Source organism: Topomyia yanbarensis, chromosome 2 (assembly GCF_030247195.1).
Source record: "Topomyia yanbarensis strain Yona2022 chromosome 2, ASM3024719v1, whole genome shotgun sequence".
In the NCBI taxonomy this organism is placed as follows: Eukaryota; Metazoa; Arthropoda; class Insecta; order Diptera; family Culicidae; genus Topomyia; species Topomyia yanbarensis.
In genome coordinates, this window is record NC_080671.1 from 211,106,205 (window position 1) to 211,123,304 (window position 17,100).

The 17,100-nt window shown below is 38.7% G+C and overlaps 1 protein-coding gene across 1 annotated transcript in view; it reads left to right on the forward strand.

The window, feature by feature from the left end:
* Positions 1 to 16,844, forward strand: part of LOC131682828 (heterogeneous nuclear ribonucleoprotein U-like) — a 324,249-nt gene extending 307,405 nt beyond the window's left edge. The window contains exon 12 of the mRNA XM_058964599.1: positions 16,278 to 16,844. Within this exon, the coding sequence (XP_058820582.1) occupies positions 16,278 to 16,310 (33 nt within the window). The 3' untranslated portion in view covers positions 16,311 to 16,844. The remainder of the gene's footprint in view (positions 1 to 16,277) is intronic.
* The last annotated feature ends 256 nt before the right edge of the window (positions 16,845 to 17,100 follow it).

Genomic DNA, 17,100 nt, shown 5'->3' on the forward strand with positions numbered 1-17,100 from the left:
CAAAACTGACTCAGACATCACTTCGTTAAAAGTTTAATAACTTTTCCTATTGGAGTCGGATCGCTTTGCAGTCTTCAACAAAGTTGTAGATAATAAAATTATATTCTTAAGTTTCACTTTTGGTGATAATCTGATGTGTACAGTGGCACCTAGCGGCGAAAATGTGAGCAAGTGGGTTTTCTCCATGTAAATTGTCGAAAAATCCCATACAAACTTCAAGCACGTTGGTCCGGTAGCTAGACTTGTTCGATTTGGCTCAAATTTGGAGCAGGCACTCCTGGTGGGCCTAGGAATCGACTCAGGGGTGGACCGATGGGGGTCATTTTTTTCTGTCACTCTAATGTATATATTTTAAATGATCAAAAATGTTGAAGGCTTGTGTATAAATTGGCTGGCATTGGCTTTATTCTGCTAAATATTTGTAATCTGCAAAACATCTGCAGTGAAAATGCAAAATCTGCAGATCTGGCATCCTTTTAGTATTCCCCACAGGAAATTCATCCAAATGGTGTAAAAATACGGGGAAACAAGGCAAGACAGGTATTCAGAATATAGGGTTAAATGAGCAGCTTGCACTATTTTTGATTTTTTCAATAGTTAGAGGTACCAAATCATCGCGGCAATCAGCAGTAACGAATTGGGGATAAAAAAGGAAGCATCCTATCATATAAAATTTTTTGACGAGAAAGGTCTATTAGGTGGGACTGATATGCGAGTACATTTACCTTTATTGAGAGAAGTACTGGCATATGAGTCCCACATAACTTTTTTCAGCGCTTTTCACCAAAAGAACAAAAATTTTAATTTATATATGTTGTTTAGGCCAGTCAAGAGTAGATTAACAAGTTCGCTTCAACAGGGTTTCACTTTACTACCATAGTAACGCAATGATAAACGCAGATAGAAGTTCCGAGCAGTGTTACCAATAGGAAGCTATTCGTTTACAACTCGAGCTGAATACTGCATACATTTACTACTGTATTGTACTGAATTTACCGCCAAATCTCATTTGTTCTTCTAAAAATGTATCTTAGCTGTAAAAGCAGCAACTACATTGTACTATACACAGTCCACTATATACAATTCACGAAACCAGTCGGTGTTTATGGCGTGTTTCACTATCTCTAAATAAAATAGTTTAGTTTATCGTTAAAACCGTGCAGTGCTATTCGTTCAAATGATGCTTCCGAAAAAACATAAAGACTTGGTGATCACGCGCGTAAACATTTTGGTCCTTCGAACCGGATCACGATCCGCGGCATCGGCAGCATCACGAAATTCAGAAATATTTAATCGCATTCTGTTCTGAAAATAACGTGTCGAATGAGCTGATTATGAACAATAAAGTAACGCTAAAGTATTGTGCGGTACACTGTGATATTCAACGGAAACTATGTGGATTTATTAGTATCGAAAATGTTAAAATCGCGGACACTATTATACGAAATATTAATGAGCAGTATTCTACTACCGAGCAATAGTGACTACGTAAGACGCCATTTTGTTTCGACGTCGATAAATGTGACAATACTGAAATGAAAATAGTTCTACTAGGTGTGCAGAAACCTTTAACTGCTCAATTTCAATTTGCCGTGTTGCGTTACATACAAATGCGCGCTGGACTACCTACGGCATAGAAAACCTATCATTCGACAGCCGTAGAACTGTCAAACCAACACAGAAGAAGGAACCAAATTCACAATTGTTTTTAACACGCGGTTTGTTCTCGTTTCGCGAATATTTTTCGGTCGCCAGGTTCACGTTAAAATGAGCAAAATAATGAATATTATTTACTCTGCGAGTGCGGTTCATGAAGTCGTCCAAAGAATGGAACCGACCCAACTGTGCGCGGTAATCTGGCTAAATGCAACATATACCATTCTCGAGCAATGGAATCTGGAAATGATCGAGCTGTGCAATGAGGGCAAGCTTGGCCTTTTTGCACGTCAGGCAGCAATCGGAGAGGTAGAAGGTGCAATGTTGGAAGTTTTGCGACGGATTCGAGCAGAAAAAGTGGTAGTGCGTGAGATTGACCAAGACGAATCGCAATCAAACAACAGCGGTAGTGCTGATTCGGTTGCAACAGCGGATGAACTGAATACAGGTTGCAAAGAACCAGCCCTGAGGTGTAATGTGGAAGAGTCAATTGCACAGGACCAACCAACCACTACCGGAGACAGATCAGTTGATTCCAAATCGGAAAATGTGAGCGAATCAGAGCAGATTAAACACAATAGTGATACTGAGCAGAACACGCACATCGTTACACCAGTGCCAATCCACAAGCATCGTGACATCGTCGGGAAATCATTGCATTCTGCATCACGCCCTGAACCTAAAACAGCATAACTATAACTGGAGGACCAAACCAATGCGCAGTTTCGACTACTCTAACTAATAAAATTAAACCACCTTGTTGCCATCTGTGTGGAGAACGTCACTTTCTCTACAGATGCCGTAAGTATGAGAAGATGACTTCAGTGGAGCAAATAAAATACATCGTAGCGAAACGACTTTGCAAGAATTGCTTCAGCCATCGTCACCCAACAGCAGAATGCCAGAAGGTTAGTTGTTGTATGCACTGCCGGGGCAAGCACCATACTTCTCTACATGCCGCCCTTTGTTAATCAACGATGTTACGCACTTGGAATCCCATTAGCGAAGGACGCTACCATTGAACTACAAGCCAAGTGCAGTTTCAAAAAAATTCTATAATTATTTCAAAAGTTCTCTCTAATGAATTTGTAATAAATTTCCGATGCTGTTATGCGTTCCCTTAATTAACAAATTGCTCATCCCTCAAACAACAACCAATAATGATGAGACGACGTGTGCTTAATCTTCGACGAGACATTTCGCCAAATTCTTTCCAGTGCTGATGTAAACAATCGACGCAATCCTCATGCTGTTTTCGAACGAGTCAGATGGCAGTCCTAGACAACTATATCAGCGTTTAATCATTGCTGACATCACGATGCGGTCTTCAATATGTATTTGCTGGTTAGCATGTTCCTGTTTTTGTGCTGGTATTACCAATCGGTGGTGGTATTAGTCCTCACATACTTCGGGTGCATTTTCGTTGGGTTGGATTGAGAGCTATCCAACACGGTTCAACGTTGAACCATCACGGCTGACAGAGCCACTGCAGTCCGTTGCATATGCAAGGCATCGGAGCTGGATTGAGATCCAGTAAACTATAAAATGCACTCCCAATATCATCATCGTGTACTACGGATCATCAAATCAATTTGGTGATAATTCCAACGAAGAGGATCGTTGGAGTTCAGTCCGGGGTACAGTCCGCCGGAATCATTCGGAAGGTTACACAATCCACTGGTCTCAGCCATGGGAGCCTTCTCGCAATCATGGTAGTACAGCAAGGACATCACAACAGCCACATGTATCAATCGACAGCAATCATAGTAAACACATCAGAAGAACCAATAACATCAGTCGCGATAAAAAGCATTCGAAAGCCGCCGTCAAACGTTTGCAGTCAAGGTTGCAGATCAATCAGAAGAGGCAGCGCTTCGATTTTTTCGTCCAAACAGAACCTGTTGGTGGCATAGGCCGCTGAATAATATCAGAGCAGCGGAAGAACCAGCTCAGCAGCAGCAACAATGCAACTCAGACAGGATTGATACCACTCCACTCCTCCATCTCGTCCGCTCGGTTACCACCGGCCATTGAACCAAGGGATATAACTACAACCAGCTCAACCAGTCCTGATTGATATCGGGGCATCCTATACTGCTTCAACGCACTGCTCGACGTATCAGTCCTATACTGATTAGGTCTTAGCATTTACTCCATCACGTTGGAGTCCATCTCAATCCATTCACCTTGAGTGGAAACGGCACTATCGCATACGGCGGATGGTGCTGCATTCGAATTTGCACAAGCAAATGAATCTCTTTTGGATGCTCGTAAGAGAGATTACAAGGGTCTGCCTAATCATAGGAGACAACCCTTCACGCAGTAATGTGAAGGCGGTCATAGAGCATACAACGGAATACGTCGAGAGTTGGTTGAAATTGGCAGATTATTTGTCTGCAGATGCAGCCACACATCAGAAGTGGCTTCCAGGTTCCAGCAACAAGGCAATTGGGGGTGGAGCAGTTTGGTTAAGATCACAACTGCCACCCCAACATAACTCTAAGTTAAGTATTCATCTCACTTTAAATGCATCAGAGATTTATCCACATCCCCTCACAGGTTCACCAACAGATCGAAACTATAACATGGCAATGGTTCACTATCCATCAGCAAACTATATGGTCAATCGGATCATCGCATCGAGGGGTGGAGGAGGTCATCGGAGGGAATCATCTACCAAAGCCACAATCGAGTGGAACAAAAGGAAACTCGCAGCAGCTACCAGAATCAGCCCTAGAACTAGCAGACGAGAACTACATAGTCAGGATCTGTAGGTCGTTTGTTATAGGGAGACGGCAGTCAGTACTTTCTACATATAACTACTTGGTTAGATGATAACAACAACATTACCAGTGTACGTCAGCAGTTCTATTTCTAATCTAAATCACAGGTCAGTTTATGATCTACTATTTGAAAGACCTTTCTAAGGTCAGTCTTTCAAAGCGGGCGGTATGTTTAGGCCAGTCAAGAGTAGATTAACAAGTTCGCTTCAACAGGGTTTCACTTTACTACCATAGTAACGCAATGATAAACGCAGATAGAAGTTCCGAGCAGTATTACCAATAGGAAGCTATTCGTTTACAACTCGAGCTGAATACTGCATACATTTACTACTGTATTGTACTGAATTTACCGCCAAATCTCATTTGTTCTTCTAAAAATGTATCTTAGCAATAAAAGCAGCAACTACATTGTACTATAAACAGTCCACTATATACAATTCACGAAACCAGTCGGTTTTTATGGCGCGTTTCACTATCTCTAAATAAAATAGTTTAGTTTATCGTTAAAACCGTGCAGTGCTATTCGTTCAAATGATGCTTCCGAAAAAACATAAAGACTTAGTGACCACGCGCGTAAACATATGTAATACAGAAATATTTACGTAGTAATTTAACTAGTTTGTGCAACAATACCGGGATTTGTAATTCTTCGTAGCCGTAAAGCAAAAAAATTATCAAAAATATTGAATCGATTTTTTTCTCAACATAGTGATTTTTCATATGGGACTGATATGCGAGTACCGGCAATTTACCTACAAATTTCAACATTTGCTGTTTTTTTGTCGAAATGTGTTAGTAAAAATCTGCCCAAGTCGGGTCTGGGTCAATTGGCATAAAGTCATTTGACATAAGATCATTTGGCATAAGGTCATTTGGCATAACGGACATTTGGCATCGTTTTGCTAAGTAATCTCACTGAAAGTCATTTGGCATAACATACGAATGTGTAGTTTATCGGGTGAATGACCCATAAAGTTAAAGCTGCACTAAGCAATAATAATAATATGTTGTTATCTATTACCTAATATTCATTATATTTCTAGTGAATTTTTAACATTTTGTAACTGATTTTGCCTTCTTTTAAATATGAGCAGGTCTTTTGAGCTTCATTTTTGAAATTTTTTGTGCTTGTTCATTTTTGCAATTATGGATTCATTGCTATGACATACATTTTAGTAAAGTATAGTGTAGAACTGAGATCCACCCGAAGTATGTTTTGTTTTGTCTATTATTATTATGACTGCCAATGAGTTTTGGTTTCCCATACAATGTTACAATTATTAAAATTATCCTTATTATCTTTCTTTATATCATGAGCTGTTCTTCCGAATTATTTACTTTATCATTTGTGGATTTCGTCATCTTTTTCAAACGATGATTTGTTGAATTAACTTACATATGAATGAACTATTATACCAAATGACCTTCAGTGTGATCAATTCTCCAAATTAGGCCAAATGACCATTATACCAAATAATCGTTATGCCAAATGTCCATTATGCCAAATGACCTAATGCCAAATGACCCGCTCCCGTTCAAGTCGATTATGTACACTAAGGCAAAACGCATAGCTAAATTCATAAGATTTATCTTATGATAAATAGAAAAGTAACAAAACTATGTTTTCATAAGATTAATATGAAAAACATACGACTTTTATGATTACCTTAACATTTTATAAGTTATTGCATAAGCCAGTCGTACGAATTTCATACGAGCATCTTATGATTCTCATAAACATAAGAGAAATGTATAATATTGTCTTATGATAATTCAAAGAAACCTCATGGAACATGAAATCATAGCAAACCGATTTAACAAAATAAATGCCGTTTCATAAGATAATCTTATGATTTACATACGTGACTTTTGACTAAAAATTATACGATATTCCTATGAAATTCGCTGTATTTTTTGCATGAGCGTATATTAGGGTGACAATGATTTATATGAAAAAAATCTCGCAACCTACATCCCCTAGCGTCGTTCCAAATCATGAAAAAATGACACTGTCCAAATTTGAGCGAAATCGGTTAACCCTAACCACTCCCCCAAAGAGCTTAAAGTTTGTATGGGATTTTTGGCCAAAATCTATGGGGAAACACTCGCAGTTCACAAAATCGCCGCTAGAGGTCGCTGTAAACATCCGAACACGGACCTAGGAAGGAGTTAAACTTTTGAAGATATGTGGAACAAGTTTGTCGAAGACTGCATGACAATCCAACCAATAGTTAAAGATAACCGCTTATCTCATGTATGTGAAAAACGTGTAAAGGCGGAGCAAAGGCAGGAAGAGCTCATATATCTCTGAAACGGTGAGAGATAGAAAGTTATGATGTTCCACAAAGTAAAGGAATAAAAGGACTTTTTGTTTCCACTTGAAGGTTTCGGGATTTCTCCGCATGGTTGCGGTAGTGAGTCAAGCAATTTAAAGGGAATACTTTTATCTGTGTAACGATAAGTGATGGAGCAATATGATGTTCTAAAAAGTTGTAGAGTAACAAAAAATACTTCCTTTTATCATTTGAAAAATGCAAAATTCTACCACGTGGTGGCACGCCAGTGAACAAAATTAATTCAAGGTAATACGCCTATCTATACATTGGATAGAGATAGTACAATCTGATGTTCTGCGAAGTTATACAGCACTTCAAAGGCTTTCGTGTCTCGTTATGAAAATGAAAATTTGCCCGCATGGTGGTGCTGACAGCATAACATTCACGCCAATCTCTGCACGACGAGAATGAATATATTTTAAAACACCTTTTGAATGTTTCCTAATTTTTCCACACAATGGTGTCAGAAGAAGCGTACCCAATGCGCTGTGAACCCAGTTGGACTGGCATTGGTTGCTCGATTACAGGGCTGTTATTTTGGTGATAGGTGAGAACTACTAGGGTCATTTGAATGCCGGTTAGTGACTTTTTTGTCTTATCTGGTATCATATAGGGTAGACCAGCCCTTATTCATCTCATTAGTCAGGATGTCACACTATTTCGTTGATAACTCGACTTAGGAGCGCGCTTAACCGTTATGTGTCCGACGCGGTACTCGGGTACCTTTTTAGGTTTCAATTAATGATATTCCCATGTTTTATCCATAGCTGGAAATTGAAACATTGTGACATCTTAGAACTTCACTAAGCCAAGCTTTTGGGTTAATAATATTGTTGATATAGTAAGAGGGGGAGCGAGGAGGGGCTCTTGAATTTTTTACTACGTAACAGGCCGACGTGGGTACCCGGGTACCCACAAAACTGAAATGCCAATAACTAAGGTAATTTCTAACCGATTTTGTTACTTTTGAGTGTTTTGGATTCGGGAACTCATCCACCTTTAGACTAGGTAAAAATGAATTTGGTTACTTCATTCGGTTCCCGGGAATCTGGATTTCCGGAAGCATGTTCCAGTGCTGGGATAGTATTTGTGAATTTTTTATTTTTATTTATTCCCTTATCTTCGGTATACATCGTACAGACACATTTTAAAACTATATAGGGGAGATGACCCAATAGTGGATGAACTATGCCAACGCCTAAGTAATTTTAAAAGTAAACTAACTCAAATTTACTTATATACACTATGCATTTGTATTTATTTGAAAGATTTTTCAATTCTACAGCTTAAAAAATACCATACATGTAAGTTAAACGTCTACTTTTTGCCAAATTGTTAAAAAAAAAGGAAACGCTGTGTAAGACCCAATAGTTGTGATAGTGTTTCTATAGTTGGAAGCCTATGTTCCTATAGTTGTAATATTTGTTTTCGCTCATCCACATGGGTTTTTCGTACCATTTTAACGAATATAATGATTCGAACATTAAACATTATCGAATTCTAATAGTATAATAGTATAAATTGTATAAACAATTATTACTGTATTTTCAGTTTTTTTGTTTTACAGTATTGTGTTCGACAGGATACCCGGGCATCTTTTCATATTTCAATCCATGAAATTCCAGTGTTCTTCTCCAAGCTGGGGATTGGTATTTAGTGACATCTTAGAACATCCCCAAGCTTAGCGTTTTGGGGAATAAAATTGATGATGTGGAAAACGGAGGACTGAGCAAGGGCTTCTAGATTTTTTTACCCAGTAACAGCCGACATGGACACCCGGGTTCCCAAAAACTGAAATGCTCATAACTGCGGCATTTTCTAACCCATTTTGACTCTTTTAGCTGTTTTGGATTCAGGAACCCATCTACTTTTAGACTCTGTGAAAATGAACCGGACGAATTCATCTGGTTGCCGGGATTTCGGATGTTTCGGAGGAATGATCAAGTATTGTAATACCATTTGTAAATTTGGGTATCAAAATTCATGATTTGACCCCGAAACGGACATTCCTGAACAGGTTTTCGTAGGGCCGTGGGTTGCCGTTTGGATGTCAAAGTATCATATGGTCCCGTAACGATGAATAACAGATTTCTGAAACAATTGTAACAAATTTGATTTTTGGTTTTTAGAAGTTAAATGTGTTTTTATGTTGTTGGTTAAGAATCATAAAGAGTAAAAATAATAAACGAGGACAATTACGAATAATCAATTTAACAACTGACTACTTGTGTACTTATTTCTATTTTTCCATTGATCGTAATTTTCGTAATGTATTGTCACTTTGAAGTTGTCAACCTCGTTAAAACTACCCCAATCTTTTGAATGGAAAAAAGATGTTACATATTCCCAAACTATGTATGTAGAGAATAGAAAGAAACACAACTCTCATATCAGTGGTAGCTGGACTGAGAGAGCAGGCGATTCAAAAGTGAACCAAAATAAGAGTATGTGAGCAGCAGTGGAAACAAAAAAAGAAAACATCTATCCGTACCATTTTGATATGAACGGAAATGGGAGTACAACTAATGCAACAGGTAACACAACTATACCAACATGGCAGGCTGATTTGACCCAATAGTCGTGCTATACGTTTCTATGAGAACAAATAGCCAAAGCTATTTGTTTGATACTGGAAACTGCAGTTTAACTTATTTTTATGCATATGTAAAAATATTCATGTTGCGTTTTGTTTTTACTTAGCTTTGCAATTAGAAAAATAAAGCTATAACTATTACAACTATACCGACACGGCAGACCGTATTGGCCCAATAGTTGTAATACACGTTTTATGCGAAAAAATAGCCAAAACTATACCTTTTGATATTGAAAGTACAGATTAACTTAGTATTAGAATGCATATGTAAAAATATGCATGGTGGTTATGTTTTCACTTAGTTATGGACTTAAAAACAACTGGCTTTACTATTACAACTATACCGACATGTTAGGTTACCCTGGCCCAATAGTTGTAATACACGTTTTTATGCGAAAGAATAGTCAAAACAATAACGTTTGATATTGGAAAGTACGGTTTAACTTCTTAGTAGAAAGTATATGTAAAATATACACGATCAGTTTAGTTTTCACTTAGTTATATGCATAGAAAAAAAACTACTCCTGCTAGCGAAATGGTTAGCGCGCTACCGTCGTTATGTAGTCCGCAAAGAAAAATCATTTTATGCAGATATTTGATACTATCACTGAGAACTGACATACAAGTAAAGTTTTCAACTTGTGTAAGAAATTAAACTGTCGCTTTGAAATGACAACAGCAAGTAGCAACTTACCACTGGTCGGCGCTTCGATAGGCCAGCAGTTGCTATACGGGACTTGTATGCAAACTTGGATACAATGGTGACTCACGCATGCAAACCTGTATACGATGGTGATTCTCAACGTATTTTCATTTAAATGTTTACACAGGTTTTTCGAGAAAATTTGTTCTAGCTTATATGTCTATTCTCTGTGATACTATTACAGTACAAATTCTTGTAGTATTCTACGTAATATTAGAAATATGAAATTTGTAAACTGATATTTTTCCCTTAACGTTATTTAAATGATCAAAAACAACCAATTTTCATCACTATCACAAATATACCTGCTATCGCAACTATTGGGTCAGCTGCCCTATTTCTTATTAATATCTTATATCTATGCTTAAAAACGTTAAAATCATACACTGAAGAAGCTTCGTTAAATCTGGTTAAATGGTATGGTGCCCACACCTGCACAGCATACTCCAGAACACTTCTGATCAGGGCACAGTGAAGTGCTTTTAGTGCGTAGAAATCATCGAAGTCCGCCGTGTTCCGCTTTAAGAAGCTCAGCATTCCAAAAGCCTTGCAGTTGTCGCGGTGATATGGTCGGAAAAGGTCAACTTCCTGTCGAAGAGCACTCCTAAGTCACGGATCGAGTCGACGCTTCCAATTGTTCTACCATTTAGGCTGTATTCATTACGTCCTGGAGTAAGCAAGCGTCCAAAATTGATTACTTTGTATTTATTAACGTTGACTTCCATTCCGTTAAGCGTGCACCATTCTTGAATAGTACAGATATCTTCTTGAAGCACTCAAGTGCAGAAGCGATAGTTCGGAAGATTTTGAGATCGTCCGCGTATATCAATTTCCCAGACTTGATCCGACTACAGATATCGTTAATAAACAGAATAAAAATAAGCGTGCCCAGATGACTGCCTTGCGGGACACCTGTGGGTGTTCTGAATGTGCTTGAGCGCGTGTTTTTTATACTCACGAATGCCGAGCGATCGGAAAGATACGAGTGCAACCAGTTAATCAGCCAGGTGGGAAATCCCAAACGCTTTAATTTCAAGATTGCGATGTTGTGCGGTACTTTGTCGAAAGCTTTTGAGAAATCGACGTAAATTGCGTCCACCTGATGACGCTTCTCGACGGAGGGAAACAACTTAGAAGTGTAAGCTATCAGGTTAGAAGTTGTTGATCGTTTTGTGATAAACCCGTGTTGATACTCCGAGATAATGTGGGATGCAGCTGCATACGTGACGTTGTAGACCAGCTTTTCGAGAACTTTGGAGAGACAGTTTAATAATGAGATACCTCTGTCATTTTCGACGTTGTGAATATTTCCAGCCTTGTGAATGGGAACGATAGCAGCTTCTTTCCAGGCGATAGGAAAAATGCCTTCAGCGAGAGAGCGATTGAAAATGATGCACACCGGAAGAGACAGCACGTGGGCGCAGCTTTTTATAAATTGGGGCGAGAGATGATCGGGGCCAGGCCCTTTCGACAAATCAACAGCAGTCAGAGCCTTCAAGACGTCAGCTCGGCTTACAGTAGGACGGGGGAGATTTATGTTGTACGATGGTAATGTTTCCAAATACTCTTCCGAGGGGACGGTATAGTCGCTTCTAAACACTCCGCGAAAGAAATCAGCAAACAAATTTACGGTATCAGCTGGAGATTGCGTTTTCCTTGCGTTTCCAAGGAAAACGTCAGTGGGAGTACTACCAGATCGTTTTCTGCTGCTAACGAATTTCCAAAATGTTGCGGGGTGATCGCGAAGGCTATTTTACACATGATTCAAATACTCACGAAAAGCGGAATTCCGGGCCGTTTCGTATTGCAGTTCTATCCGTCGAAGAGTAACTTTGTTTTCGTCTGATTTATGGCGGAAATAACGCTTGCGTTGTTTTCGCAGTGCATTACGTAAACGGCGAATCTCAACGTTCCACCATGGAAATTTGAAATCCACCCTCCTGTTGACTCGTTTCGGTGGAACCTTTAGGCGGAGTATGTCATATACTTTGCCATAAAACAGCGCGACTACTTCGTCAAGCTCATTACAACACATTAAGTCGGTCCAGTCGACTGTGGCAATCAGTGCGGAGATTTCGTCAAAGTTGCAACGCTTAAAGTCAAAATCAAGCTCGTCAATCGAATGAAATGAATCATCTCCAGTGTTGGTACGTACATCTAGCCGCAGGACAAACGGTTTGTGGTGAGGATCGACTTTGAGAATAGCAGTCGGAGGTTCAAGCAGCTCTACGATATCCGTGTTGTTTACGAATACAAGATCGAGGATCCTCCCCTCTCACATTCGTCAATGAGCAGATCTGGTACAGACCGCCTGCAACCATAGACTCCGTTACAGCTATTTCTTGTTCCGAAGAGGCATTAATAGGTAGGTAACATACATACATACACACAGATATTTTGCGATCTCGGCGAACTGAGTCGAATGTTATATGAGACTCGGCCCTACGGGCCTCGGTTAAAACGTCGGTTTTTGGAGCAATTGCATAACCTTTCTATATGAGAAAGGCAAAAGAATAATATTTAATTAGCTTAATCAGCATGAGCTCAATGTTATCTTCATGTGATTATATTTTGAAATGTTGGTGGAATGGGTTTGAAAGTGGAGGGAATGGGGGGTTAGTAGAGTGGGAATGGAGGATGCATCAGAAATCCTTCATCTTATTTCGGTATATGGGGTGAATGAAGGAAATGCGGGCATGAGGGTGGTCCAAGGGGAGGGGAGCGATGCAGGAGTTAGGTGTAAGGGCAAGGCGGGGGGGGGGGAGGTATGGCTACGCAATATTCAACTGCATATTTTGCCTTCCATTTGAGACTTGGTTTGAGAAAATCGGTTCAGTCATCACCGAAGAACCGATGTGACTTTAATTGTAGAATATGCCCGGAATTCCGGACTTCCGGAATCGTCGATAGTGGACAATATATTCAAAGAATGTTTGATTGGCAATCAGTTATCTAGATCTGCGATTAGAAGTAATTTGGTGACCGTTTCAATAGTTTTTAGCCTCTGAGGTATTACGATTGTACCGATTTATATAGGAAATTCCAGTGTATCCTCACTAACACCCCTGTAACTCCGGAAGCAAGAGTCAGAACCGAATGAAATTCAGCAGCAGTCAATGGTATTACTGTATCTTTCATTTGAAATCAAGTCCTTAGGGTGAAATATAGCATAGTGCTTTCGCATAGGCCTGCTAAGCCAAGACAAGTTTCGGCTTCACTGTGTCTCATCGGCATAAACAGAACTTCTGCTCGAACGGGACATCACGTTTGATCAGTCGTTCGATTGAAACACATAGTGTGTTTTAGTTTTAAGGGATTTGCGTCAAGCCGGCGCTAATCTATTCCGACAATGAGTTAGTGTCGGTTTCTGATGAGGCGAAGCCGAAACGCAACATAGTATGAAATAAGGATTTGTGCCCTCCTGTACAAAGACTGGTTTTTACCAACAAAATTTTCACCCTAGTGAGAAATTTTGGTTTTTACCAAATTTTCCTCCTTAGGGTGAAATATAGCATATTGTAAAAATCGGTAGAGAATTCGTTGGGGAATGGGTGTGATATTGGTTTAGGAACTTGGCGGGTTCCCCGGGGGCATCATGAACCGTCATAGGTGGCCAATGTGGTCAAAGCTGCTTTGATTGATCATTAGTGATCTAGACCCGCAAACTAGAGTAATGTTACATCAATATTAATATGTTTTACATCATTTGAACATCATGGTGGTGCCAGTTTATATGGGAATTTGCTGTGTGACCGCACTCTTCAACCCGTAACTCCGGAACCGGAAGTCGGATCAACTTAAAATTCAATAGCAGCTTATGGGAGCGTTATACCTTTCAGATGAAACTAAGTTTGCGAAAATCGGTTCAGCCATCTCTGAGAAAATTGTGTGAGTTTAAATGACACACACACATACACACACACATACATACAGACACACAGACATTTGCCGATCTCGACGAACTGAATCGAATGGTGTATGACACTCGGCCCTCCGTTAAAAGTCTATTTTTACAGTGATTGCATAGCCTTTCTTTATATGAGAAAGGCAAAAAGGTGTTTTCTAAGTCAATTTTGGGTCGCTGAGCACGAAAATCATATCCATTTTCTTTTTCAAAGAACCGTTTTTTTGATTTTTTAAAAAGGTGTTTTTGAGCACTTTTTGCAGTTTTTGGTCAATATCTCAGGAACAAATCTTCCGATTAACACAAACGACTCACCATTCGAATGTATAACATTTTACGATAAAATATCAACAATCTAGGGTTAAGAGCAACCAAAGCCAAAGAAAGTAGTGTTTGGTAAAATTACTAATTATTAGATAATTTTTCATATAAAAATAAATCAGCAAAAAAAAATCTTTTAAAAGCTTATGTGACAGACAAACTTCTCACGTAAATTTTAAGCCTAAGATCACGAAAATCCGACAAAAACTGGTGATGTTATTAGGCACCGAGTGAAAATTGCTCTGTTTTTCACACATCTCTTTTCTGCCGTTAAAAGCATATCTGTCCCGTGTTCCATGGGATTCCCTATATACATGGGACAATTATGCGTAGAACGGCAGTTTTGGTCTTAAATAAGATTACACTAGTTTACAAGACAAATGAAGTTACGAGAAAAAGTGTTTTCTAGATTAATTTTGGGTCGCTGAATACGAAAATAATACTCTATTTCTCTTTCAAAGAAGTTCGTGTTTAAAAAAAAATGTTTTTCATTTGCTTCCGCTTTTTTGTTTTTGCTCTATTTTTTATTACAGAAAAATAATTTTTCATATTTTCAGAATCTAATGTGACAGATTTTAACAATTTGAAGGTAATCGCGATAAGCTAAGAAGAAAGGTGTTTCCTCAGTTAATTTTGGATCGCTAAATACGAAAACCAAGTCTATTTTTTTCAAAGAAGCATTTTCACGATTTCTTTGAAAAAGGGACTTCAACGATATGTAATGGAGTTATCCATATACCAGTTCGATATCCAATACAGACCAGCATCTCAGATGGGAAACGCCGACTTTTGCTCTCGTTTTCCACTGAGTCAGCAAGTTCCAAAAAGTTTAGACACCGGAGAAATTAAAAGTATCAATTTTTTCAATGACGTTCCGTTAGATTATATATCAATAGCTAGAGAGACCGAGAAAGATCAACTGCTTTCAAAAATCAAGCAATTTTTAAAAAACGGTTGGCCACAAAGACTTGACAAATCATGGCAAACCATTCATTCTCTAAAGGACTATTTAGAAGAATCGAATGGATGTTTGCTATATCAAGATAGGGTATTCATTCCATTTTCCATGCGTAGTCACATTCTGAATCTCTTGCATGCCAACCATGGTGGCATTGTGAAGATGAAGCAGATGGCTAGACGGTGTTCCTTTTGGCTAGGAATCAACGCAGATATAGAACAGTTTGTCAAGCAATGTCAATCGTGTATGAAAATAACTCCAACTCCAACAGAAAGTTGCTTTTTGTCATGGATACCAACAACACGCCCATTCAGCAGATTACATGCTGATTTTTTCTATTTTGATCAGAAATGTTTTTTACTAGTGGTGGATAGCTATTCTAAGCGGCTTGAAATAGAGCTAATGCTTTACGGTACGGATGCGAGCAAAGTTATTAGGAAATTTACAATTATATTCTCTAGATTCGGCCTTCCTGACGTCCTTGTCACAGATGGGGGCCCTCCGTTCAATTCGATAGCTTTTGTCTCATTTATGGAAAGACAAGGAATTGTTGTTTTGAAAAGTCCACCTTACAACCCTAGAAGCAACGGCCAAACAGAACGAATGGTGCGGGCGGTTAAAGACGTTTTTAAAAAAAATCATCTTGGACCCTCAGACGAGATCTTTACCAATCGAAGATCAAATTACTTACTTTCTAGTTAATTACCGCAATACTTATACTTCTTTGAACGATAGTTTACCTTCTGAAAAAGTTTTAAGCTATAAACCTAAAATTCTATTAGATTTATTACATCCCAAAAGTAGCTATAAAAATTATTTAGCCAACCCACGGGACAAACATTCGGGTGAACTGGCGGTTACTGTTACTGAATGCAATGCGCCTCCGCCAGATCCATTTTCCAATTTAACCTCGGGTGATAAAATACTATATAAAAATCCCAACAAGAATGAAATTGAAAAATGGATTGAGGCAACTTTCGTAAAAAGAATTTCGACAAATGTTTTTTGTGTTTCCTTTGGCAGATCAACGACCACCGCACACAGGAGTCAACTTAAACTGATGCAAAGGAAAAATAAGACAACAATGATAAGTGTATCAATGCAACGAATTAAACGTCCGAGGGAATCATCTTGCTCAGAAGAAAATTTGCCAGTTTTGGCAGATTCAGCTACAACCGAACGAAAACGTCTAAAACCAATTCAGCGGCGCTCGCGAAGTCCAGTCATCACGCGGAGTAGATCGCGATCGAAGAAAGCAAAAACGTTGTCATAATAAAATGACTACAGAAGAGTTATTGAAGAAATTATCGAAATGTTCAAAACAGATTTTTTTGTATACGTGCTTGAACTAAGATTATATTGTATACTCTCGAATGTTTTAAAAATTTTTGTAGAATGGTTCATTCAAAATAATACCTGTGACCTGAAACGAAAGGGGAAAGAATTGTAATGTACCGTTTCGAACAGTTAATCCAAACCCTTTCAGAAAGTATCTCTCAGCATGAGAGAGCACACAGCTTTACAAAACTTTATATAAAAGCAGAGATTAATAAAGAGCTGGTCTCATTACCAGTAACGTGATAAACTTAATTTGATCCCGGCAGTTCTTCATTACACTTAAAGAAATCCACAGGTCAAGTATATAACAAATTGTAACTTTTTATTTTTCGGCTGAAATTATCTTCTGAACTTGATAGTTATTGTTTGTGTTGGGTACTGTCTTCTCGAGCTTGCATCCATCTATCCTGCGGCATTTGAATGGTTTTGGATATTTCATTGTACAGCTAAATGCTCTTTTTAAAATGTGGAAATATCGTTGGAAAAGTTTTGATTTGTCTGTGGTGAG